This window comes from Lepidochelys kempii, chromosome 3 (genome assembly GCF_965140285.1).
Source record: "Lepidochelys kempii isolate rLepKem1 chromosome 3, rLepKem1.hap1, whole genome shotgun sequence".
Taxonomy (NCBI): domain Eukaryota; kingdom Metazoa; phylum Chordata; order Testudines; family Cheloniidae; genus Lepidochelys; species Lepidochelys kempii.
In genome coordinates, this window is record NC_136382.1 from 51,479,751 (window position 1) to 51,506,969 (window position 27,219).

The 27,219-nt window shown below is 41.1% G+C and overlaps 2 protein-coding genes across 4 annotated transcripts; both read left to right on the plus strand.

The window, feature by feature from the left end:
* Positions 1–3,059: 3,059 nt before the first annotated feature.
* On the plus strand, positions 3,060–15,405 carry LOC140908683 (uncharacterized). 2 transcript variants are annotated; one of them, XM_073336347.2, is made up of 2 exons: positions 3,060–3,352; positions 14,936–15,405. In XM_073336347.2, the coding sequence occupies exons 1-2, from the start codon at positions 3,314–3,316 to the stop codon at positions 15,026–15,028; spliced, it is 132 nt and encodes a 43-aa protein (XP_073192448.1). In that variant the 5' UTR covers positions 3,060–3,313; the 3' UTR covers positions 15,029–15,405. The 2 variants fall into 2 exon arrangements, with proteins under 2 accessions (XP_073192448.1, XP_073192447.1); XM_073336346.2 differs by having other exon boundaries at positions 3,067–3,352; positions 14,933–15,405.
* On the plus strand, positions 15,377–26,948 carry PTP4A1 (protein tyrosine phosphatase 4A1). Of its 2 annotated transcripts, none has more exons than XM_073336344.2 (5): positions 15,377–15,482; positions 18,057–18,149; positions 20,249–20,379; positions 24,019–24,093; positions 25,545–26,948. In XM_073336344.2, exons 1-5 carry the CDS (start codon positions 15,378–15,380, stop codon positions 25,660–25,662), a joined length of 522 nt encoding a protein of 173 aa, XP_073192445.1. In that variant the 5' UTR covers position 15,377; the 3' UTR covers positions 25,663–26,948. The 2 variants fall into 2 exon arrangements, with proteins under 2 accessions (XP_073192445.1, XP_073192446.1); XM_073336345.2 differs by having other exon boundaries at positions 25,549–26,948.
* Positions 26,949–27,219: the final 271 nt, after the last annotated feature.

Genomic DNA, 27,219 nt, shown 5'->3' on the forward strand with positions numbered 1-27,219 from the left:
TCTTCATCCATGTGGGCCAGTGAATTTCCATTGTCAAACAGAACGGCCCTTGCTTTGAGTTTAGCACTCTTCTTCATCTACATTTCTAAGGCTCCAATCATGTTCAACAGGTAACTTAATTTTAGGGATATACAAAATGTAAAAGGTAATGTAATAGCAAACACATTTTTCAGTAGTTTTTATGAAGTTTATGCATCAAGTACAATTATAATACTGTGAAATTTTATATTTAAATAGCTGAAATCATGAAATTTACTATTTTTAAAACCCTATGGCCATGAAATTGACCAAAATGGACCATGAATTTGGTAGGGCCCTATCCATAATGTCTCAAAGATCTAATCAAACTTTTGTTTAGGCCTTCGTCATCTCCTGTCTTTGAATACCATAACTATAACCTCCTTCTCACTGCCCGTTCTGATATCCACATTCTCTCCACTTCAGTTCACTCAAATGCAGCTGCAAAGATCCTTGCCTGTCATTCCAGCCATGTCACCCTCCTCTGAATCCCTCTTTCCACCTTCAAGGCCCTCAGAGCTCTGCCCCTCTGTACTTATCTGCTCTATTTCTTTTTGTCACCCCTTCTACACCCGCTCTGTTCCATAAATTATATTATCTGTGGTGACTCGCGTCCTCCAAAAAGTATCTTTGCACCTTCCTCTATGTTATGAATATGCATGAAATGCACTTCCCAAACTGTCTTCTAATTCAAATCCCTCCAGATCCACCTCTTCTGCAACATCAACAAGAAAGTACAGGCTCAGGCAAAGCTGGGTATAGCAGAGATGTTTTTATTTCATTATTTTTTTAAAAGCCTTTAGATGCTTCCTAGGTGAGAGGAAGGGGTTTTCCCCTCACTATAGATAATCCACCTCCAGGCCTGGAAGTAGGTAGGTTGACAGAAGCATTCCTAGGCCATGTCTGTACTGGGGGTTAGGTCAGCGTAGCTACAGCTCTCATGAATGTGAATTTTTCAAGCGCTTGAGCACTGTATCTATGCCAACCTTTTAAATGTAGACTAGGCCTCAGATTGTACTTGGAACATGGATTGTAGCTGTCTATTTATGTAGTGCATAATACAACAGAAACCCCATCCTGACTGAGGCCTCTAAGTGCTACTCTACACAAATAATACATAAATAATACTGCATTTTAAAAATAGCACAACCCATCTTTTGCCAAAATGCTAAAATCTAGGGGCTGTCTTTTTGTTCTGTGTTTGTACAGCATCTAGCACAATGGGGTCCTGGTCCATGCCTGGGGCTACCCAGCACTATAACAAAAATAATACATAATAATAGTTCCAACAGTAGATGTTTGTGTGGATTAACCCCTTCCTAGTTTGGAAATTAGGGATTTTCAAAGGAATAGCCAGTGACCCTTACCTATAGTATAAGCCTCTATAATACCATAAGGGTGCTGCAACATACTAAGAAAGAAAGTAACTTGATCCCTAAAGCCCTGATCAGTCTAATGTGCAGTGAAAACAGTAAACAAAAGCCTGTACTGTTAGAGGAAAAACAGCATAGGTTAAAGCAGGTAAAGGGCCTGTTTAATCCTTCCCAGGACTCTACCCTGAATTCCTCAGACTTTTACCCAAGATATAGAGTGTCTGTGTCTACTCCAATCTTTCCCCCCCTAAAATTTCCTACTGTTATTACCACCAATAGAGTGGCAACAGTGGGAGAGCGCTTCATGTGAACGCTGGCCTTTTAATCAGCACATTGTCTAGCCCTGCTCTGAACAGGTCTAAATGACACAGTCGTTAAAGTGCCACGGGCCACCAAAGCCTCTGTACTAATGCCCTCACTGGTAGTGCGTCACAGGTGATAATACAACATAGGGAAACCCTGGCAAAACAAGTTGTTGAATAATGCAGTGGAAAATACTGAGTTTTAAACACAAATCTGAGCAGTCTGGTTTCTTAGTCCAAAATGAAGCCTCATATATGCTGGGAACTAATCTATGCAGGTCACTTCATATTACGGATGAGGGAGGGCTGAACTAGTTTAATCTGGAACAGTATGAGAAGCAACCTTGAAGCTAAAATAGGCAATTTTGTATAAAGGTGGGGTTGGCACACATAAAGGTATGTTGAGGTGCTTTCCCTGCTTGGTGGTATTTAGCTAGGGATTGTGCTACACATTCCTCTATCAGTAACATGATTTAATGATGCCAAAGTTGGTCGATTAAAAGATACGACTTTACCCACGTTGTCTCTCTAAAAGTGTTTCCCACAATATCACTGGAGAGATGGCGGCTTTTCAGTGCTCCACGAAGCCATCTCTCTGTATAGTTTATTAGTCCATTAGCATTTTGGGGGTTCCTTCGGGAGCAACGGGGCTAGAGAAATGCAGGATGTTCACTTCACACCTGCCGATCCGTGGTTCTTTACCTACGTTATCAGCACGGGCTTATTCAAAAAATCAGGACTCTGGCACGCAGTGGGCTGCGCAGGGACTGTAACTACCCCCTTTGTTGTCTAAAAGGCAACAAAGTAAAACGACCTTTCTGTCCCCCAGCCCCCGGCCACCTCCCTGCTCAGTGTCGCCCTCCCGGCCCTTCCACTGACCCCTGGCTGAGCTGCCTCCGCACCCAGTCAGCCCCAATTCACCCTCCGCCTCCGCCTCCGCCTCCGCCACGCGTGCATGAGACAGGCTGGGGCAGGGCTGGGGATATTTTTGGACGGGCGCCAAAAGACCACCACTGACGAGTGTGAGTGAAGCGCAGCCCCCACCGTGGGCGGGTCAGGCCAGTAGAGGCTTCACCGCACTTTCCCCTGGATCAGGCGGGGCGAGCCAGTCGGAGGGAGACACACAAGGCACTGCAGTGACCACTCCTCCTCTGACCCTGCTGCGAGGGCAAATCCTGGGCTCCCTGCTCCCGCCCCTCGGTAGCCCCCGCCCTCGCAACCCGGCCAGCGCCGGTTCATTCACGAACCGGTTCTCACCGGCTGCCTCCGCCTCTCGACACCCTCCCGCCCCCGCCCCTCCACTTTAGGCCCCGCCCCGCCTCCCAAGCGACAGCTCTGATTGGTGGGGCGCGACGCCCGTTACGGAGCAGTGTGTGTCACGAAACGCCTGTGCGGGAGGAAGGCGGCGCTGGCGGGTCCCCTCCCCTCCTGTGCCGCTTCGTCCGCGTTGGCACCGCGCTCTGCAGAGCTGCCCGCTTGCTGCCGCCGTCGCAGCAGCTGTATGGTCCAGCGCCGCTCCGCCGCCGCACCCCCTCCGCCAGCTCCCCGGCCTCCAGCGCCTCCAGCTCCTCCTGGTTCTGATCTTCCTGCCCCCGGCGGTGGCGCCCGCACCCCGGCTGTATGATCAGGCTACAGTCTTCAATGAGTAACCATATTCCTGTGAGTACCGGCCCCGCCACCCCTGCCCAGGCCGGTCTTGCCGCCCGCCGCCCCGTGTGCGGGGCTCTCGCCTCCGGGGCCGCCCGCGCTTCGCCTCCTCCCGGCTCCTCCATGTTGGCTCTTTGTTCTGGCGACTCCTTGAGTCCCTTCCGCGCCGGGCGGCGGCTCCTCCCCGGCGGGGAGCCGCGGACGGGGCCGGGCCGGCAGCAGAGGACGGGGACGGCGGAGTTCTGGGTCCCCCCCCCCCGCTCTCTTCCTGGGCAAGGCGGCGGCTCGACACAAAGCCGCTTTGTGAGCGTGGCTGCAGCCGGCCCCATCCGCCTCCCCTCGGTGCGAGTCTCGCCGCTGCTCTCCCTCCGTGCCCCCAACGGCCGAGCCCAACGCCCCGCAGCCCCGGGAGGCGGCTGGTCCCCGGTGGCAAAATGGCTTCGTGTCAGGAGCCTGCCTGAAGCGCGATTCAAGACCGGGATCGACCTAGCTCGTCCCCTGGACGCCTCGTGCGGCCCGGCTGGGCAGGAGCCTCAGCCTGCCAGCGAGTGCGCTTCGCCCGCCGGGGGCGAGAGCCGCCCCGCTGCCCGTCCCGTGATGGCCGGGCAGCCCCGGTGGAGGTGCGGGCTAACACACAGCGGGGGCCGGCACCACGGCGGGGTGAATGGCCGGGGTTTCACACTGACCCGGCCTGGGAAAGCGCCGAGACAAGCCGAGGCTTGTCCGAGGGCGGTGCGTGGGCGTCCGCCGGCCGGGCGGTGTCGCAGGGAGCCGAGGGCTGGAAAGTGACTCACTACGCGCGGGAGGGGGAGCCCCGCTGGAAAGTCACGATTGAGCCGTGACGCGGGCCACTCGTGGCTGTATGCAACTTACTGCCAAGCCCCTGGATAGCCCCGCTCAGACCCGACGAGTTACTTCCTTTGTTCGAGACATACCTGCGTCAGGCTGGGAAACCAGAGCCCCTGGCACCTCGTGTAACTCTCCTTTGTCCGAGAAATATGAGGCCTGTTTCTCTGTTGAAGTGTCTAGCTAGTTTACTTCCGACCAGATTTTTGGAACCCCTTTGTTGTTTGTATTCTTTTGCTTTTGAGAGGGGACCTCAGTCGAGATACCTATATTAATACGTTTTAAAACAAGGCTATTTTCATAAATGTATTGTCAACTTCCAGTAGCTTTTTTGCAGACTCAAAAATACCTGACTTGCTGAATGTTGGTTAGACATCTACTGTGAATGTATCTGGTAACTTGACAGAGACTAGGAGTACTTGTGACACCTTAGAGACTAACCAGTTTATTTGAGCATGAGCTTTCGTGAGCTAAAAGCTCATGCTCAAATAAACTGGTTAGTCTCGAAGGTGCCACAAGTACTCCTTTTCTTTTTGCGAATACAGACTAACACGGCTGTTACTCTGAAACTTGACAGAGACTGTCTGTTGTAGTTGTATCTGGTATCAAGAGATCTCAAGGTTGGTTGGTTGTCTTGTGGGTCAATCACAAGACTAGTGTCAGGAGCTTTGTCTGTCTTTGCTGTGACTGAGTCCATTAATCTTTCTGTTTCCCTTTCCTCATCAGTAATACCCTTGTAAAGTAGCAAATATTAAAATATTATCCAGTATTAATTAAGATTTCTGATGAGAGACTAAGTATCCTCACTAGTAAAGAGGCTAAGTGTGTGAAGGGGGAGAGAGGGAGTGCTTGGATGAGGGCAAAGCTAAGCAACTAGCAGATGGTAATCTTTGAAAGTCAGAGCAGTGACATTTTGTGCACACTGCACTTGTGTCAGTTGATAGCGAACCAGCTGTATATTTATTTATTTATTTATTACAAACAATAGAGGTAGTCAAATATCAGACTTGTGACATATTAGGATTCTAATTTTTTTAAGTGTTTTTACCTCTCCGGGCTCCAGAGGGAGCCTTCAAGTGTTATGTCTACTTGAATCTGCACATTGTCAGAAACAATGACTCAGCAGTCTTAATTCCACCTGTTTCATCTACTAATCTCATTGGGCTGTCAACTTGGAAGCCCAAAGATGACATTCAGGTGTCCAAAATTAAATAGCCCATTCCTGATTCCTTTAGCAAATGGAATGGCAAAAGGGTTGGGAGGGAAGGAAATTTAGAGAGAAGGATGTAAAAGATGGAGACACCAAGGGCAGAAATAGCAGCAATCCAGAGGAGAGCATATTTTTCTCAGTGAGTGATCCTGAATGTGTCAGTAAAATACTAAATAGATAAGTTTAGTTGTACAACAAAAGCTCCCTTCTCTTTGGTCTCTGTGCTATCTCACTCTGACGTCAATAGGAGATCTGCTGTGGATGGAGGCGTGTAGGGAGTACTGAATTAATATTTTGATCTACAGACCACAACTAAACAAAATCTGTTCTTCTTTTCAAAATGATCCCCAGCGACAAGCTCTTCGCTAAAAGTGCACTGCTTTGAATATATGGAAATGTGTTTTTTATGGTTATTACCGAGTTCTAAATTAGTGTGGCATATTATCCTGTTATATCAGCAATACAAATTTTAGTTAAGGTTTAATTAATTACACATTACATATGCAACCCAGGTTGCTAAGGGGCTATGCTTATAAATTCTCCTCAGGGGTGGGTGTGTGTGTGTTCAAATGTACAGATCTATTAATTTAACAGTAATGAGATAATACAAAGGCAAAATTTTGATCGGCAAAAATTCTGTTTTTTTTAGTCTTGAGGAACAGAATCTTGCTATTACAAAAATTTACAGTTCATGAATCTACAAATATATATATCACCATGTCTTTGTAATATGTTTCTATTTCAAAAGGATGGAAGATGCTTAATTAAGATAACAGGATTCTAGTGGCTTGCTGTTTAACTACTACTAATATGCTTAGATGATTCTGTACAAGACCAAAAAACAGTCCTTGCCCTGAATAATTTTACAATGGGAGACGCAGAGAGGAAGCATTGGACAACTAAGAGGAAGGAGTAATTTAGAACTAGGGCTTGACTACATGGGGGCTTTAAGGAAAGTTAATCTAAATTAACTGAAGGTGTGAATTTAAAGTGGATTAGTTAAATCATATTTAAAATCAGTGTAGATACTTATTCCGAATTAACATGGCCTTAATTTGCTTTGGAAATGAATTAAGTGAAATCGAATTAAGTCTGCTTTAATTCTGAATAAGAGCATTCTCACAAGAGTAAAATGGGGTTTATTTAATCCACTTTAAATTCACATCTTCAGTTAATTTGGACTAACTTCCATGAGTGTGTCTGAGTAGACACATGTCTTGTATGCGTTGGGGAATGAATGACTGTTAGCATATATGTGAGGGGGTGTTGGGGGGGGTTGCATGTTAATAAATTAAGCTTCCTTTACCTGTGAAGTAGGAAGATACTGTACAGATAATGAAACAGAGGACATGTGAGGTTACATGACTTGTCTTGATATAGGAAGTCTGGCAATCTCCCAGCGCAGTCCTATGCTTTAACCGCAAGAACATCATTCCTCCTTGAAGTATTTCCAGTATATAGTGTGTTGTGTTCCAGACACTGGGAACCTTCTGCCTGAAGTGATATATGGACAAGTTTTCTTCCAAGGAATCGGTCGATTTTGTGACTGAAAAGCATGGACAGTATCTGTTCATGTACATCAGTATGGGTAACACTCTTTGGTTACATGCACAAGAAGATGGAAATCTTTTGAACAGCAGTGTCTGGGAATGGTCATGCAGGTTGCAGGCTTAGTCCCCTATGCCTCTTCCTAAGGGCATGGTGGCCATAATCGTTCTTCAGTTTCCTCTTACTGTCTATGTCAGCATGAACCCATAACCAGCCTTGTTCACCTGGAAGTGATTTGTCTGGCTAGCAAATTAGAACTAAATTAGCTTCCTGTTCTTTGTTACAGTTGCAGAAAACATTCACTAAAGGGTACCCTTGTCTACCGTTCCTTCAGGATGACACTGATTAGACATGACATCTCTAGTTTAGAGGTACTTCAGGCTAGGGGGGACATGCATGCAAATCCAACATTTAGGGTCTACTGGTATTCATAAAATCACTGTTTAGCTGCTTCCTAACCCTGTAGGTGCATACATTTCCACTGCTAAAGTTCCCTAGGTGTCTACATTTCTGCTGGTGGGCAGGTGCACCGCCACTTAATTCATGCCTGAACTCTGGCAGGATTTACAAACTAGGCATTCACTTGCTTATCTTGTCTGTGGGGCATGATCCAGTAAGCATGCTCAGAGTCAGCATAAAAGTGTGTCTACTGTATTGAGTACCCCCAGAATTCAGCCAGTGGAAGTGGTGATTTGCCCTTTTATGTAGTAGCTCAGTGTTTAGAGCATTCACCCAGCACCTGAGAGACCTGAGTTCAGTTTCCTCCTGCCTGATTTGAAGCAGGGATTTGAACCCAGGTCTCCCAACTCCCAGGTGAGTGCCTAACTGTTGGGATATGTGGTATTCTGGAGTGGGTTTTGGAGCCCCTCCTGTGGAAACTGTATAAAATACTTAAGCAGTTACTGAAGTGGGTGCTGGAATCTGGGTCTCCCAGGTGACTGCTAACTAGCGCTGTCAAGCTATTAAAAAAAATAGAATACCATTTATTTAATTAGTTGTGGTGGTTTTCTACATTTTTAAATAGATTGATTTCAATTACAAAGCAGAATACAAAGTGTTCAGTACTCATTTTATATTTATTTTTTATTACAAATATCTGCTCTGTAAAAAAACAAGAGTTTTATTTTTGAATGCAGGGTTTTTGTACATAATTCTACATTTGTAAGTTTAACTTTTATGATAAAGAAATTGTACTACTGTACTTGTATTAGGTGAATTGAAAAATACTATGTAAAACTTTAGAGCCTACAAGTCCAATCAGTCCTACTTCTTGTTCAGCCAATCGCTCAGACAGACAAGTTTGCATACCTTTGCAGAAGATCATGCTGCCCGCTTCTTGTTTACAATGTCATCTGAAAGTGAGAACAGGCATTTGCATGGCACTGTTGTAGCTGGCATTGCAAGATATTTATGTGCCAAATGTGCCAGCTGGGCCAGCTACAACAGTGCCTTGTGAACACCTCTTCTCACTTTCAGGTGACATTGTAAATGAGGAGGAGGGCAGCATTATCTCTTGCAAATGTAAACAAACTTGTTTGTCTGAGCAGTTGGCTGAACAAGAAGTAGGACTAATTGGACTTTTTTATTACATAACTGCATTTTTAAAAAAAAACCCTATATTTGTAAGCTGCACTTTCATGATGGAGATTGCACTGCAGTAGTTGTATGAGGTGAACTGAAAATTACTGTTTCTTTTATCATTTTTACAGTGCAAATATTTATAATAAAAAATAATATAAATTGAGCACTGTATACTTTGTGTTCTGTGTTGTAATTGCAATCAATATATTTGAAAATTTAGAGAAACATCCAAAAGTTTAATAAATTTCCATTGGTATTCTATTGTTTAACAGTGCTATTAATTGCAATTAATTTTTTAATCGCAATTAATTTGAGTTAATCGTGTGAGTTAACTGCCACTGTTAACCACTGAGCTATAGTCATTCTTTCTGGTCCAGCAATTATTTAAGTATTTCTTACAAAGTGGACCAACTTCAACAAAAGGGACTGAGACTCTCACCCAGATTACCCTACATCCTAGTATTTAGGAGGTGGGAGCCCTGTGTTCAAGTCCCTGTTCTACATCAGCCAGAGTGGGGATTTGATCCTAGGTCTTCTATATCCTGGGTGAGTGCACTAACCGCTGGGATAGAGGGCAAGTATAAGGACTGACTTGATTCAGGCACCTAGCTCCAGGAGAAGGTTCATGGCTGTGAATCCTGAGTGGTAAGGAGGTGGAGGTTGGGTCACACCCTTCTTTGCATTTCCTGCTGGCTAGTTTTGATGGCTCCCTTCGCAACATGCAGGCTTCTGTGAACCTTTTTAAGGTGCCTAACTTTCCCCAGGTATTCTGTTGGGTGCTTGGGTGCCTAGCTTAGGGTTGTGAGTTCCATTAAGTGGTAGGGTACCTAAAAGTTTAGCATTACAATGCATAATTCCCTCTTCTGAATCTAGCCCTTTTCTCAAAAGGACTCTTGAGACTCAACATTTATGCCCTGGAACTACAAACATTCCAGCCCATGCTACAAAATTCAGTAGGACAGAGCTTGAAAACACATTTGCAATATATTACATGAACAAGTAGAGAGGAACTCGTTCATCAACCCTGTGTCAAGAACCATCAAGCTATGGACATGGTGTCAGCAATGTGGGATAATCCTCATAGTTCTCTACCTCCCCGGGTCAGCAACGGTCTCAGACTTCCTTAAGCAGGTAGTCAGTCACCAATCATGAATGGTCACCATAGAAGTCCATCCACAGATCTGACATTCCACCCTGGTGGGGGGTGCATCCTGTGATAGGCCTGTTGGCCACCAAGGGCGATGCTAAATGCTTAATCTTTTGTTCCGGGGGAAACATGAGCCTCGATTTGTTAAAAGATGCCTTCCTTATATCATGGTCTTGTGTGCTTTCCTTCTGATTCCTCTAATTCCCAGAGCGATATGCAGGATCAGAAGGGACAAAGTCACATTAATCATGATAGCCCTTTAACAGTTCTCCAGAGGGGTCAGTTAAGCCTCTCGTCTGACTTCGGGATTGTTTAGACATAATATTGAAGTACCAAGATCAGATGCTTCATCCATACCTGAAGTCAGTGCATCTGTCACCTTGGATGTTGGCTAGTTGAGTACTGCTGATAGAGACTGCTTCCTACAAGTGAAAGAGATCCTTCTACAAACTATAAGATTTCCACAAGGAAAATTTATTCCTTGAAATGGAAGATAGTCAGTTTGGGCAGCCAAGCATGATCTTGACATATTGGAGGCTTCTATACTAAAGATCCTTGAGTATATCCTGCATTTCAATCCGTTCCATCAAAGTATACCTTGCAGTAATCTCTGCATGTCATTCATGTGTTCACTCATCATCTTTCACCATGTACTCTATCCAGATTTCTGATGTGATTATTATATGCTTACCTGCCAGTCAAGAATCCCCCACCCCCTGCATGAGATCTTAATATTGTCCTTACAAACTTCATGAATCCCTCTTTCAGATAACTCAGTGCAATCTATACACCACCTTCCTCAGGACTTAGTAACCATCACATCACCTACAAGGGCTTGAAAACTCCCATGTTCTTTTGGCTTCCTCCATCCCTCACCAAGTATACACAATTTCACAGAGACACAGTCATGTTAAATTTCAGATAAAGTCTCATCCCAAAAGTGGTTTTGGAAATTCATTTGCACCAGTCCATTAGTTTACCTGTATTCTTCCCTAAACGTCATTCTGCTCCAGGAGAGGCGAAACTTAACACTTCAGATATTTATGGGGCTTTTGTATACTACCTTGACAGGAGAGAACCTTTCAGATGATGGTCTTGTCTCTTCATCACCATCTCTTTTCTTTAAAAGATCAAGCCATCTTCTCCCAGAAGATGTCAGAATGGATGAGGCAGTGCATATCTATCTGCTCCCAAATGCCTGTTGAACCTTTCCTTCCAGATTCACAGCAGAAACTACATCCTCTGTCTGTTTTTAGGAGTATTGTCATATCTAAAATGTGTAAAGCAGTTACATGTAGTGACCCTTGACTTTTGTCAAGGATTGTGTCCTTGACTTAGCAGCAGTACTTAATGTTTAGTTCAGAAGGGCAGTGCTACAGTCACTGTTTTAGTTATTAACTGTCAACGCGACTCAGTCCCACCTTTCAGATGGATGCTGTTTCAATCAGTCCTCTTCATCTGAGATACTGGTTTTAATAAGGGAATTGAGGGGCTCTGCCCTCTATGCCTTGGGGAAGAGAGATACAAACTTCGTTACGCAGGCTGCTTTTGCAGCCCCAGCAGACACTGCTGTTCACAAGATTCTAATCTTGTGGAGCCTACCTGAGGTGCGTATGTACACAATTTCTATACCATGAGTTACTGTGGCATTAAGATAGAATGGTTACTCTTTTTCTGTAGAGTACTGATTAGCAATGTGTATATATGAACAGAATAAAACTGCCTGGACACTAAAAGCAGTGCATGTTATGCATTTTCCTCATGCGCTTTGAGCTGTGCCTGGTATATCCAGTCATAAAATTGTACACAATAAATTGGCACATTAGTCATTCATATGATTACTAGTTTACATATCTGGTAATGGGAACCATCACCATTTTATATATTACCCAAATTTAAATCAAACAGACAATTAGAATACAAGTTAGGTGTTTTCAGCATCTAAGAACATTCCATTTCTAATTCAGTAATAGAGGATTACAGAAACAGAAATAGCATTGTCAAGATTGGAGCACTAGAGATGAGCTATTTGGTGGTCTAGCTGAAGAATACAGAGATTAACTAGTTCCATTCATCCAAGGGTTAAGTAACCAAATCAAGTAAATTGGTGGAAACCTGTGTGAGGTGTTACAGATAATTAACCACTTCATTGCTGTTTAATGTACCAGATATATAGGCCAGCACTTCAGATGCACTTCGTACACTAACCTCATACAACTGCTGTTGCCAAATGTAGAGCTTGTGAAATTGAACCAAATAGGCTTAATGTGGTAGGAGCTTACTTTGGGTTACAAACTGGCTGCTATCAACTGCAAAAACGGAAGGTGACTTAAAGCTTGTGTAAAGCTAGTCAATGACCTGACTCTAGTCATAGAAAATCTCAGGGTTCAAAACCATCTGCAGATCCTGTATGGTTAGTAGTAAGTGTTTGGACTAGGAAATATTTAAGGTAGAGGATAGGGGTTGATAATATGAATGTTTCCCAAATGACTAATACAAATCAAGTGGTTCCAAAATGCTTTCGGTGTCCACTTTAGAAGTCAAATGTAACGCATCTAAAGCTAAAATAGGCTGGCAAAATAATTTAATGGTAATACAGTGCCATTTAAAGGAATTAGTTTCCATATTGAGCTCCTCTGGCTAGCAGCGATGAGAAGAGATTGCATTTGCATCAACATGAGCTTCGCTCCTTCCTTTAACATAGTTGACTTCTCCCACTGTAGCCAGGAGAGCAGCCTGTCTGGCTCCAATTCTCAGAAGAGCAGCAATAGAAGCCATGCTAGTATTAAATAGCTATGTTTAAGGACTTTCCATTTTGGGGGGTGGGAGTACTGGGTGCTTTCTGTTGGCCCACTAGCAACATATGGTATAGATTTGACCCAGCACTAACTAGCCTGATATCACTCACTCAGTGTTTATCTGAAAACTCATGTATGGCATTGGTGTGTATAATCACTGAAGACAAGGCTCAGTTTAAACCATAGAGCGTGTCTATTCTGTCAAGTTTTCAAATCTGTTGACAGTAGACAATATTACGTACGCCATCAATTTCCACAATACACAAGCTTTCATTAAATCGTGAGTTCCTGGCTATTGTGGTTGAGGAGATTATATTCAGCTGTATCTCAGAAGGTTAACTAATGCTTTGTAGTCCTGCTGAATCTGCAGATGGCTTTAGTACCTCTATTGCTATAAGTTTTTTGCTAGCCAGAAATTATATTGCTGAAACACTCCTAGTGTGTGTCACTTTTGATATTCATTATCCAGTTTACAACAGTAAAACTCGTAATCATGTCAGTTTTCATGCTGCTTATGTTTGGGAAGGCCATGAGGGTAGTGGTCTTACAGCAAGATAGCTAATGCATTCGTTACCTTGCTCTCTGTGTGAGTGGATGGGGTGGAGTTTGGGTTTTTTTTGTTTTTTTTTTTAAGAAGCCATCTTTTTGGCAATGAAGAACACAGAGACTATCACATCATCAAGGAGACTTTGGATAGGGTGAAGAAACAAAGCCCCTATGTTCCACTGAATAGGGTGGAACTTAATTCACGTTGTTTATTCTTAATAGTCTGGTTGATACGTAGCTTGAAGGATCCAGGGTTAGACTTTTTGTTTGAAATCCCTGGATCCTCCCCATGCCCAGTAATTTGGAGATGGCTGGATTTCTTCCTGAGGCATTGTCTCTGGATGTTGTTGGTGGAAACCGCACTTTTGTATCCACCTCTAGATAATATAGTCGTTTGGTAGTAGGTGGCTGGCTCTGCACACCATTATTTTTTGAGCTAAACAACTTTCTTGCCTCCCCCTCAGTTCTTCCTTTCCCCTTTTCTCTTTTATGTATCGATACAACAGAGAACTGCAAAGCATTACATTCATTGGTAATGTTGTAGTTTGGGCACAAAGCGGATCCCTGCAATGAGACTCCACAGTAAACTAAGTATGAAATAACTGAAGTTTTTAAAATGACATTTCTACATCTTTCAATATTCCTGCTTGAGTATGAATGCTCATTTGCTTCAAAGCAGGATTCATGGTATCCTTACACCCCTTTTTGCTGCCCAACCATGCAATATATACCATGAGGTATCTTCACTTGGAAGCATAAAGCAAGTGTAGCGGCTAGGAATAATACTACTTTAGTAGGCCTGTTGTTCATTGTTATAATTAGTAACACCAGTAGGTTTTGTGTAATGATTTGGTGGTGAAGAAAGTTTTGGTGGTTAGACTAATAAAACTGGCTAACGCAGGCATAAGTTCAGCAGGTACCCACAAAACTGATAGTGTACATCCATTCTAATAGGTGAAATCCTCTCTTCAGTTTTAGACCTCTCTTCAGTGGACTCCCAATATGGCTGACTTCCATCTTTAATGTTGAAATGCATCTGTTCATCTTGCAACATTACTCTTCATTAGACAACTTTAATCCTCCTATCTTTTTTTAAAATGCTATATTATTTCTGGAAACATTAATTGGTCAGATGTCTTACATATGGAAGCGCATGTGGAAGTTTTGAATTTATGTAATAGGCACTGTTTCACAGTGGCTCTGCTGAATGGGAATTAGCGATGCTTGCACTCAAAGCGCACATGTTATGGTAGCAAGTCTTCTGCTTTTGCCTTATCCTTTCAAAGGGTGTGAATTCCATTTAGGGGGTTGGGCGTTTTGTGTAAACTGGAAAGTATATACAGCAGATACTGGAAGTATTGTGCATGAGATAAAGTTAATATGACTTCAAAGATGCACTAATCTCCAATGAATATAATTTCAGTGTCTGCTTTCTGATATTCTTGTCTTGATTTGAAAGCTTATCTTCAGATTGTTCTGGGTGCTCTTAAATGTAGCCTTTTTATAGAAATACAACTGTTGAATAAAAGTTTGGTTAGAACTCTCTCATTTATGCAACTTTTAAAATGTTGGTGTATTAACTAATTTAGAAATACCGTTTTGTCCTGCCATGAGTTCAGGGGACTGGAGTAAATGACCTTTCCTTCCAGTTGTATGATTCGATACCTGATCTTTGAAAATGTAATTCTGAAGTCCAAATATTACTCATTTGTATTACTGTGATATCTAGGTTTTTTTTTTTTTTTTTAAAGGTAATTTCTTTGAGGACAGCTTTAGTTGTACGAGATTGTAAGATATATTCCAAGTGAGACTACTTTTTTGTATAGATATTAAAATGTCTTCAAGTAACTTGTACTTTAAAACAGTGATAGAAGTAACTTCTTGTTTTTTGTTTGTTTTTCTTCCCCTCTTTACAGCAGTTCTGTGGTGTTCTTGGTCACACATTTATGGAGTTTCTGAAGGGCAGTGGAGACTACTGCCAGGCACAGCACGACCTCTATGCAGACAAGTGAACTGTAGAAATTCATTACTACTCCACCAAGAAGCCCCCATAAGAGCAATTAACCAGGATAAGAAGTGTTCAATTGAAATTGGCAGAGCATTTGACAAAGGAGTTCAGACCTGGATGGGGTAAACCTCAGCGCACTGCCTTCCAGCCTCAGTATTACTGGATTGAAGAATTGCTGCTTCTTGTTAGGAGGTTCATTTCATTTCCCATTGCTCCCAATTTCATACTTGCCAACACTGAAAGTTTTCAAGTGGAGTATATTGAAGTAGACTTCAGTTTCACTACATCATTTCTGTATTAGAATTTTTTTAATCCTTTCACAATCTTGTTGCATGTTTTTTAACTAAATTAATATGGCACGAATGAACCGCCCAGCTCCTGTGGAAATCACCTACAAGAACATGAGATTTCTTATCACACACAATCCAACCAATGCAACCTTAAACAAATTTATAGAGGTAAGGTCTGTTGGACGGAATGCTTATTTACAATACATGTAATGCTTAGACTAGTTCATATTTAATAATAATCTATTTTAACCAATCAAACTCAACTCTTGATTACTGTTCATTTTGCTTCAAGACTTAATATAGACCAGTTTTCAACCTGGGGTCTGCAGACTACGTCTACAAAATTTTGGGGGTCCTCCAATGAAAAATGGTTGAAAACCACTGATATAGAAACTTTTCAAGGAATGAGGCATGCTTTACAGAGTTCCAAATTATAAATATGGAGATCATTCCTCATCCATTTTTTTAAGTGAAACATAGTGATGCTATCACCAACAAACAGTTGCAGAACAGGCAGGAAGCAGAGAATGTGTGATCTAACTGAAGCAATGCAGAACCCTGATGGTGTCTTAGTTATCTTCTCCTTACATGAAAAAGTTGTTAATGAGTGGTCAGTAAGGGTATTTGCTGCTTAAAATGAGACAAAGCTTAGTTCTTCACTGCCACTGATTCAATAATGACATTAAAGGAGAAGTGCCACATACCAAGTTACTTCAGAAGCTGTGCTAGTATATGGGTTTTCCAATGGAAGTCTGGCCCTCCACAAGTAACAGTGCAGCCAAGGACAATATGGTTGCAAGGTGTATTGTATATGCACTTTCTTGACAGTTAATGGTGTCTTCCTTCCAAAGGGTCAAAGTCACATGGTTTCAATTCAGTTCAAAGTGTGGTAGGTGTTTGTCCCCACTTTACATTTGTGGGAAAGAGGACACAGTTTGTCTTGCTGATCATGCAAGAAACTTTTGGCAGACGTATGTAACAGAGATCGGATTCCCGTTTCTGTGCTTTAATCACTAGATAAGATCCTGAGTATATAAGAGGAACAATCTTAACAGGCAAGCAACATCATTCATATCTACTATGAAGCTAAAGCTCTTTTACTAATTTGCTCATTATCTTAGGTTTCACCATGGAATACTTGTTCAGGATTATTCATGAGTCCATTAGTTTTGTAGTACAGCAGTGTTCAGAAGTGCCAGTCACAGTAGGCACTATACAAACAAAGGAATAGCAATTTTTTTTTTTTAAGTACTTGAGCTTGTCTATCTCCACAACTCTCTAAAATCCTGTTTCTGGGAGGCCAGTAGGCTCATAAAGGGATTCATACTCTCCACTGTTATCAAGAAACATGGATAGGTTCCTGTAGATCACTGTTCCATGTCTGAAGATGCAGCTAGTTATAGCCGATTAACTTAATCTCCCCATACCACCAGCAGCGGCACCACCACCACCTCTTTTGAGTTTCTGTAACCAACGTGGATATTGCTTCTCTTCCTCACACCTAGGCAATTTAGCAGTTTCTCAGAGAGAGGAGAGAATTCATGTTGAAGCTAGTTAGATGAAGACTATTTTCCTATCTGCAGTTGTAGTTTTTGCTACCCAGGAAGTGATTTATAGAACAGAGTCAGCTGAAGATGTATTACAGTGAAACTTGATGAAGAAAAAGCTATCGTAAAGCAATACAAGATAAAGCTTCCATAACGACTAGTTATAAACAGAAGCCTGCTTTAGTTAAAGACAACTAAAATGCTGAAGGCTGAAAGGCTAACTTCAGCTTCCTGAGTAATAAAAACCCAGAGATGCAGGTGCTTGCGTTTGATTAAAACATTAGGGTGGGGAACCCTAAACTTATTTCAAAATAATAACAGCAATTCTCATTCAGTGGCATCATATAGATTTATTTTTGCATCTGTTTTTTAGCTTAGCTTTTTTAATATGCCATAAAAAATAAATATGACTAGAGTAATTTAACTCTTTACCTTCTGACAGTCTGGAAGCAGTCACTGTTGATTTATTACTGACTTGATATTCAGTGAAAACTAACTTTACACTGAATGCTTCCGGCAGTAGGTAAGCAGCATTCCTGTAGTGGCCAGCTGGAAGTAACATTAATGTCATTGTTCATTCTCTTGTGCTAAAATAATCGGTTCTGCAGTAATATGCTCACTTTACAGACTGAATACTGAGTCACAAAAATTAAGTGATTTGTCCAAAGGATCACAGGAAAAAGCATATTAGTGTGTCCCGTAGTATCTTAAAATCTCAACTGGCATTTCCATAGTTAGTTTTAAGTATGTGTTGCTTAAAATTTCAGTTAATCTGGTTTAGACTGTAAACTCTTCACAGGAGGGGACATTTTTTTTAAATCTGACCAGTGTCTAGCATAATAGGGTCCTAATCCTGTTTGGAGCCTCTTGTTATTACTGTAATACACAACACATTGTTTAGAACTCTGTGTTACTCTCAGAGCCAATTTAAGAAACTCTCAAACTTTGTATCTTGAGAATTTTTTTGAGGATCAGCATCTGATGCTGATTTACAATGAAGTAAACAAAATAACAAGAGCTACACTTTAAACATTGTTTACCAAATGGAAGACAATTGGTGGGTGGGGTGGAAGGGAATCGTATTGAAACTTACGAAAGATGTTCATACTATTAAAGTACAAAAAATACTTGTCTTTGCCTTGCTGAGAGAGTCACGTCAGCTGATTATAAAACAAAGTAATTTTTTCCTTCTTAGGAACTTAAGAAGTACGGCGTTACCACGGTAGTAAGAGTATGTGAAGCCACGTATGACACTGCACTAGTGGAAAAAGAAGGCATTCAGGTTTTGGTGAGTGGCTTAAAAAGACTCACTTTAAGGCTTTATCAGACCTGTAACATTCACAAGCTGTTAATGTCTACTGCACGTTCATGAATGACCTCAACTCTTAAGATTTCTCCTGGATCTTCCTTACTTTAACTTTTTTGGCAGGGGGAAAAGGAGAGCCTAGCACTTAAATTAAGAGTTGAAAGGTGAGACTTATCGCTTCAAAGCCCAAATCATCCTGCAAGCATGCTTCCTGAGTAACTGGACTTGGTAGATGGAGATGGCACTTAATAAACAGAACAATATAACGTGCCTATGCTTAGGAATTTATAATCTGCAGGCTATGCTAGTGAAACTCTGGAATAATTATCCACTTGGTAACACTATTTCAGCTAAGTTGGTGAGAGCAATGTTAAGCACTTAGGGTGGGCAGATAACCAGTGTGCACTGCAGTATAGTGCTCTATCCCTTCCCAAAAGTTGACTTTTAAACACAGGAAATTCAGGGCTTGTTTAGCGCTTTTTTTTTTTTTTTTTTTTTTTTTTGCATTAAAAGCTTATTAATAGGACTATCCTACTTTATTTAGGGGCTAAATTTGGTCTCATGTCTTTGGGGCAAAGGTAAATGGAAGTAGAGGGTTCCCTAATGTTGGAACTGATATGGGTCTGCTATGAAAACAGGAGAGGGCAGAATTTGGGGAGGCACACACAGCCAAAATTTCCCACAATTGCTCACAATGGTTCAGATGTTTAGCAGTTCAGTGGTGGGAAGTGCTAATGTAGACAAGGCACTGGCCTCAGTGCCAAGTACAGGACTGTTGAGACCTGTCGGCATGGTTAGATGATAGTGTTGAACTTTGGTGGCTTCCTGAAGTCTTTTCTACACTAATCCTTCCACTGTTGTGTGGGTTCTTAATGTGGTGACATGAACAGATGTTGGGGACAAGGTGGTCCAGACCTTCCATATGGCTAAATGGGAGATGAGTTCTGTTGGATATTAGTTACAAAGGTGGCAAGGGTCTATCTCTATGTAAAAAGTTAAAAACCACTGCACCATTGTTGCCACTGCAGGAATTGAACTGACTGTAGCAATGATGCAAATTTGAGACCAGAAAGACTAGTACAGATGTCTGCTCCAGGAGTGCAAAGGTGCCAGAAGGCAGCCTAATCTTCATATTGAGAATTCCCCTAGTGTGGAGCAGTCCTTGGATTTCTAGGCAGTGGAAACACTGAATATTTGGCCACACATCCATCTTACCCTGTGTTCAGAATGCTACAATACTCTGCCTATTCTCAGCTGGTGAGTGGGGGGGCTGTTACCGGCTGGTGTAGTTCAGAGCAACACGGGGTTGCTCTGAATTGCTTCAGTGAGAGTTTTGGGCACAGTAGAGAAAATGGCTCAGTACAGTGATGGGCCATATGAAGCATTGCTGTGCAAACAATAATACTGTAGACTTCAAAATGGAGTGTGTCTTATTACATAGGTATGCATATTGAAAAGTCTATTTTTCTTTATATTGCTTAGGCTAGCAGCACAGTTTTATCCCTCTTAGCATCTGATTTTGTACACTCTTGAAATTGTACAAATCTCAAAGTTGGAGAGCGGGGTAGCTAGTCAGCTACTTTAATTTTGAAAAGTGAATATACACTTTAGTTATTAAAAGCAGATAGTTCAGAAAACGTTAAATACGTATCCACTGAAGCTAGGTTGCTGTTGCTATTGTATTGCCAACTTGTCAAGAATTGACCCTGGGGTATTCGCCACTAAAATGAGATTTCCCAAAAGGAGGGGGATATGGTGTACCTTACAAGAGAATGAAAATAATGTATTTAACATGCATGAAACTTTTTTATTGTATTCCAGTAACCAACATAGGTAATCATAGAATGAAGCTACTTGTGTTCTGACAGAGAGATGTCAGTCTTTAATTGAATGAACTACCTCTGAATACAAATCATACCTTTCAGCTGTATTTCATTATCTAATGACAGGAACTTCAGTCTAAGGGGTTAAGTTGAGGGATGGATTATCAATTGAGGAAGTCACTTTCTCATAGTGGTTAATGTTCCCAGCTATAGTAGAATCTGATTCTTTATGTGGAAGAAATTTGCCTTTCATTCTAGGATTGGCCCTTTGATGATGGTGCTCCACCATCCAACCAGATTGTTGATGATTGGCTAAACCTCCTGAAAGTTAAATTCCGTGAAGAACCTGGTTGTTGTATTGCTGTACACTGTGTTGCTGGTCTTGGGAGGTAAGTGAAACTCTAAAATAATCAGAACCCTTTGGAACAGAGATAGTGAAGGCTTTTTCAATTTTTAGGCATAAATATTTCTTTGTAGAAATATAAGAAGTTTCTTTCTAGAAATATAAGAAGTGCCCGGCAGTCAACCTCAGAGTTTACCTGGAATTTATAGGCTGGGAGATGGAGATTAGATCTCATGTTTACACAAACCCTTATTCTGGATTAAAGTAGGGTGTGAATTTTAAAGCAGAATAGCTATTCTAGAATAACACCATGGTAGGCAAGCCCTAAACCTAGTAGTTAATGTGAAAATACCTGTGCTGTCATGCCTTTTCACAACTGTTTCTTGCTACTTAAAGGAATAAAACAGCAGTGTGCTCTAACTTTAACCTTGTTAATCAACTTTTTTATATATATAAATTAAAAAAACTTGCTACTAGAGCTGGTCAAATAGCAGAAAATTTTAAAATTGTATTTAGTCTATTTGCTGAATAGTACTTGACCAGTTCTATACGCTGGTCAAGTAGTACAAAAAAGCTTGTTGAATAACTTATTCAGAAAATACCAGTGAAAATTGTTGAATATATTAGTTGAATATATTCGTAGTATTATTTGACTCGTTCAACTAGCTACATCCCTTGCTCTTCTTGTCATTTCCTTTCTGGCTCTTTAATCTTAAAATATCTGAGTTGTTCTCAGTGTCACACCTTTTTCTGTTACCTTTTTCCATTCCTCCTGTTTGGAAATATTGCCAGACTCCTAGAAGCTAGAGGACTTATAACTATAGCCACAGATGGATGTGGGATAGTGAGAAGGAAGGAGGATCCTGGGAACTACAGGCCAATCAGCCTCAACTCAGTCCCTGGAAAAATCATGGAGCAGGTCCTCAAGGAATCAATTCTGAAGTACTTAGAGGAGAGGAAAGTGATCAGGAATAGTCAGCATGGATTCACCAAGGGCAAGTCATGCCTGACTAATCTAATTGCCTTCTATGACTAGATAACTGGCTCTGTGGATGAGGGGAAAGAAGTGGACGTGTTCCTTGACTTTAGCAAAGTTTTTGACACGATCTCCCACAGTATTCTTGCCATCAAGTTAAAGAAGTATGGGCTGGATGAATGGACTATAGGGTGGATAGAAAGCTGCCTGGATTGTTGGGCTCAATGGGTAGTGATCAATGGCTCCATGTCTAGTTGGCAGCCGGTATCAAGCGGAGTGCCCCAAGGATTGGTCCTTGGGCCGGTTTTGTTCAATGTTTTCATAAATGATCTGGAGGATGGTGTGGATTGCACCCTCAGCAAGTTTGCAGGTGACACTAAACCGGGAGGAGAGGTAGATACGCTGGAGGGTAGGGATAGGATAGAGAGGGCCCTAGACAAATTGGAGGATTGGGCCAAAAGAAATTTGATGAGGTTCAACAAGGACAAGTGCAGAGTCCTGCACTTAGGACGGAAGAATCCCATGCACCGCTACAGACTCGAGACCGAATGACTCTGCAGCAGTTCTGCAGAAAAGGACCTAGGGGTTACAGTGGATGAGAAGCTGGATATGAGTCAACAGTGTGCCCTTGTTGCCAAGAAGGCCAATGGCATTTTGGGATGTATATGTAGGGGCATTGCCAGCAAATGGAGGGACGTGATCATTCCCCTCTATTCGACATTGGTGAGGCCTCATCTGGAGTACTGTGTCCAGTTTTGGGCCCCACACTACAAGAAGGATGTGGAAAAATTGGAAAGAGTCCAGTGGAGGGCAACAAAAATGATTAGGGGACTGGAACACATGACTCATGAGGAGAGGCTGAGGGAACTGGGATTGTTTAGCCTGCAGAAGAGAAGAATGAGGGGGGATTTGATAGCTGCTTTCAACTACCTGAAAGGGGGTCCCAAAGAGGATGGATCTAGACTGTTCTCAGTGGTAGCTGATGACAGAACAAGGAGTAATGGTCTCAAGTTGCAGTGGGGGAGGTTTAGGTTGGATATTAGGAAAAACTTTTTCACTAGGAGGGTGGTGAAACACTGGAATGCGTTACCTAGGGAGGTGGTGGAATCTCCTTCCTTAGAAGTTTTTTAAGGTCAGGCTTGACAAAGCCCTGGCTGGGATGATTTAGTTGGGGATTGGTCCTGCTTTGAGCAGGGAGTTGGACTAGATGACCTGCTGAGGTCCCTTCCAACCCTGATATTCTATGATTCTAAGGAGGGTGGTGGCACTGTCCAGAGATAACATTTGGTGAGAATCAAGCACCTGCCTACCGGTAGCTGGGAAAGAGTGTAAGTGTTGAGATTTTTTTTTTGGGGGGGGGGGGGGGAGCTCGGTCCCTAGATCCTTTTGGGGGACTCCATCTTATTTCTACTAGTCATAGGCTATCGTATGAATGATTAAATTTCAAGACTTTCTTCTTTGGCCTACTTGAAGGGGTACCTTTTTTCCCCTTCCTTTCGCACCCCAGAACTTCCTGGTCGTGTGTGTCTACTAAAGTTTTCTGACTGCTGTGAGGGGGTGTCTCTGGTGCTCTACTCCCTCTTGTGTCGGCCTCTGGGTTTTAAGTCTTCTCAGGTGACTAGCTCCTATGTGTGTTTGCTGCTTCTAGCTTTCCCAAACAATAGCAGAGTGAAATGGACCTAATTCTTGTCAGTTTCAGTTACTGCCTAATCTTATTGAATAACACTGAAAAATAAGACTAATCAGTTTTTCTTTCTGCTGCCCAAGATAGTATCCAGCATCAGCAGGCATTGGAGCTGTCTGCAGTGTGGAGAATTATATTTCTCTTTGAAGGCTTATTTCAGTTGTAAGATGGACATTCTTTTTTAATTGAGCTCATATTCTGCAGAAGTTGACAGCAGTTGCTCATAAAGTTTTGACATGGAAGTGGACTTTCAAGCCTTGACAGCAATACCAAATACTAGTTGCTTGACTTCACTACTTAAGATTCAAATTCTTGGATATGAAAGTGACTTCTCAGCCATAATTACATCTTCCAATATAAATGTATATTTTTGAGTGTTTAACTCTGAAAACATTTCACTTTGGACTGAAATATTTCATACTTATCAATCTGAAGAACACTTTGGCAAGTCGGGAAAAATTGTCTCTTGTTTAAAGATAGGCATAAATAATTTGACTTTCACCAGTTAAGACTTTTCAGGTATTCTCTGTAGTCCACCTTGCAGTTGCTTTTAAAAATTTGCTTTAGAGCATAGATTTCATTGAGAAGAATTGCTTCTAACTAAATTTGAAGTTTTGTTTCTAAATAGCTGTGATCGTTACAACTGTTAAACAAAACTGAGTTGGGAAATGGGTTGAAAGTGTCAGTTAGTGAAGACTCACATGAGGAAAACACGGTCTCCAAAGAGATTTCTTGCAAAAATTGCAGTCTGAAAATGAACACCTAAAGAATGTAGCCACTTTACTCATGCCATAGTCCTTCATCTCCTGAAATGTCACTTTTGGTCAATCTCATTAACATATTGCTTCTCCTATTTCCTAGAGTTGTTTCAAAAACAATTTGTATACTGTGTCAGAATCAAGAAGATATAAATGACTTAAATCCATATAGAAGAGCCATTTTATATGCTTTGAAAAGAATCTGCTGAGGTTTAAAATTTGACTCTTTTGCCATGTACATTCTAAAGACTTCTCTTGTTCTTCCAGAGCTCCAGTGTTGGTTGCCCTTGCACTTATTGAATGTGGAATGAAGTATGAAGATGCAGTGCAGTTTATAAGGCAGTACGTATTAAACTTGCGTCTGTTCATTCTTTTTAAGTCTAAAGTAGATAGTGAGGGGAGACTCGTCTATCAAACATAACAGTATACACAAGGGCATTGTGTAGGAATCTGGAGAATAAAGATAATATGTTGCTATGAAACTTGTTCTTCAGATTTAAACATACAGTACATTTATTTCCTAAGTAATATTGAAAAACCAATTAAAGGTTTTAAGTCTGAAACATTTAAACCACCGGCCCATAGCCCAGATCACACCCACTTGATGTATTTACATGAGCCATGTGAAATGTTAATGTGTGCTTCAGGCTCTGTTTTTAAACTTTTTAGCTTTCATAATTGAAAGATAAGTTTCCAAACAGAACACCATTAATACATCCTTTTCGTTAGTCATATCTGCAGAGTGGTAGGTATGCAAGAGAATTAATACACTTGGAACTCAGGTTGAATCTGTAGTACTGATAGCTGGAAACAATTCCTCTTGAATTGTAAATCTTATTTTCATAACCGTGTTCAAGAGTAAATATGGATACATGATTTCACTTACCAATTATCTGATCTTAACTACACTTGAGAGATGCCACAGTTCAGACTAGTTTTGAATTGGTTTTGCTCAACACTCTGACAGCTTAATGTTTGTAAGTTTGATGTGAGTCTGTCTTGTGTCCATTTTCACAACTCCCTGGTTTGTACTCACCAGCCTGATGGCATTTCCTAAAACAAAACAGAATACTACCGGTATACCACCACCACCTCAAGCAACAAGCTGTATAGGTCAGCCTTAAACCATGCTATGAAGGTTGACAAAGTTGGGTTCTAATATGACCATATGTTCAAAATTCTTAAAAAGGCCACATTTGTGGCAACTTTTTTTGTAGGGTTGCATAAACGGAGTGTGCTTTTATCACTGCCACCAGCTTCTGATTCAAATCCAATACATTTTTTCCAAAGTAGAGGATTTTTTCCAGTAACTTAATGTTTTGAATGAATTTATCAATGAGGTACTAAGCAAGTGTAGTTAACGTTCTTTTAGCACAAAAGAACAGCTTTTTCATGTGGTTCTAGGCACTGCCACTTTCCTCCTGAGGGTTTCCCGAGATCCAGGAGAATGCTTAGTGTGCAGAAGCCTTGCCTTAGAGTACATCTGCTGAAGCACCAAATTCTGAATGCCATCTGAAAAGGAGATTAGAGTATGGTTAAATAAGATAAAAGAAAAAAAAAAAAACTACAGTGACTGCAACTTGGTGCTACATCTTTTAAAAAAAATAAATAATTCCCTTGCTCTGGTTACCATGCCATTAACTATCGTTTGCCCTCAACTATCTTAAAGAGTGGAGTTTTTTTTCCATTATTTTTTTCCCATGAACGTTGTTATTTCAGGAACTATATTTTATTTCAGAAAGTGATGTTGTTTTGTTTCTAAAGATGATTTTCTAACAACTATCTCTGTTTAGGAAGCGACGCGGAGCCTTTAATAGCAAGCAACTTCTGTATTTGGAGAAATATCGTCCCAAAATGCGCCTGCGTTTTAAAGACTCCAATGGTCACCGAAACAACTGTTGTATTCAGTAAAGCCAGGATGCCTTTGGAGCTGCTGCTTTGGAGCTAGAGGATGGAAACTAGAATTAGGCAAACTACCTGCAGAAAGACATGTAGGGCTGATAAATAGGCTAACTGAAGCTTCCTTAGGAGTCTTTATAGGTTAAAAGTATGGCAGAAATGCAACTTGTCTGTGTAAGTTAATATCCACCTGTTTGGAGAACTAGTAAATGTTTTGCTGTATGCTGTCTTTGAAATGTCTCCTTGGTCATAATTTGTATCAACTGAATTATCTTTGAATCATGTAGCTGATTCTTATTCATCTATTTCCCAGTAATAAAATCTGTCACAGTATGAAGTGTAGAGAGTTTAGGTGCCAAAAACCCAGCACAATATCTATATTTTTTCTGTAAATTACAGTGTAGTTCTTGTGATGCGTGAACTACAACTATCTGGACCTTACATTTGTCCTTTTTCCTACAATCATTTCAATATTGAGGATAGGGCCTATATGGTAATCTGTCTACTCTCACTGTATGTTTGTCTCCCGCAATCGCACTAGAATATCAGGATTTGCACAATCTTTGATTTTTACTAAGACTTACAGTGACTTTTTTGGTGTCTTTCAATAACCCTTCCATTATCTAAACCTCTGCATTTTACAAATACATCGATTCTCTCTTTACTCATGTAGAAAATAATTCTTTACATTGTACAGAAGCACACAGTCTTTAATGTCTCCTGACAAAAAGCCTTACATTTAAATTAATCTTGGCACTTCATGTGCAACTTAACAGAGGGCCTGAAAAGGATGGGAGGGGCTATTTAATATTTCTAGTAAAATGTTGCCTTTGTCTTGTGCAGGAAGTATAGAATATGCCCTTTACTTTAGTAAATATTTTTTTAAAATGTAGAAATGCTTAGTTATTGTAGCTAAAACAATTCTTAATCATAAAATTTCTGAAGATATTGTAATTTCTTTTACTGTACCTGTTGAAAGTTGTTTACCAACTATTGCTTTGTTGTGTGATTATTTTTGTTTTGGGTTTTTTTTCCCCTTGAGTTTCTGCTATCAACTGGGAAGACCTGTAATATTTTGTATGCCTTTTGAGCTGCGTAACTTAATATTTGGATACTTGATAATTTGTTTTATTATGTAATTGATAAAGTGGTGTGTACTAATGTTAGTTCAGCCATATATTTATACTGTCTTGGGAACGTGTGGTTATAGTTCTGTGGGAGAAATAATTTTGCCAGTGTTCACCAGCTTGTAAAATCTAGTGCGAGAGCTTAAACATCTAAATAAATACTGAAATGCACGTAGTGAGTCTGGTGAAATATTTATAGAGGCTTTTAAGACTTTACTGTGTACTCAATCAGAAATCCTAAATATGGATTTAGGAGCTTAACTTTAGGCACCCATTTGTTATCTTGGCCCAAGTGTTCTCACTTCTGTAAGAAGGTAAAAATAAATAAATAAATAAATGTATACTACACATTTGTACAAAATAGCTGCCACTGACACTCAATTAAAATACTTGCCATTAGGAAGCAATCAAGTTTGAAGTAGCATCTTTAATATTAAATTAG

Bases quoted from the DNA above. Each gene is read 5' to 3' on its own strand.
- PTP4A1 (XM_073336345.2), top strand. From the start codon at position 15,378: ATGGCACGAATGAACCGCCCAGCTCCTGTGGAAATCACCTACAAGAAC. The intron at 20,380-24,018 runs GTAAGTGAAACT...TTGTTCTTCCAG, and splicing joins TGTGTTGCTGGTCTTGGGAG to AGCTCCAGTGTTGGTTGCCC. The intron at 24,094-25,548 runs GTACGTATTAAA...CTGTTTAGGAAG, and splicing joins GCAGTGCAGTTTATAAGGCA to CGACGCGGAGCCTTTAATAG.
- LOC140908683 (XM_073336346.2), top strand. From the start codon at position 3,314: ATGATCAGGCTACAGTCTTCAATGAGTAACCATATTCCT. The intron at 3,353-14,932 runs GTGAGTACCGGC...CCCTCTTTACAG, and splicing joins CAATGAGTAACCATATTCCT to CAGTTCTGTGGTGTTCTTGG.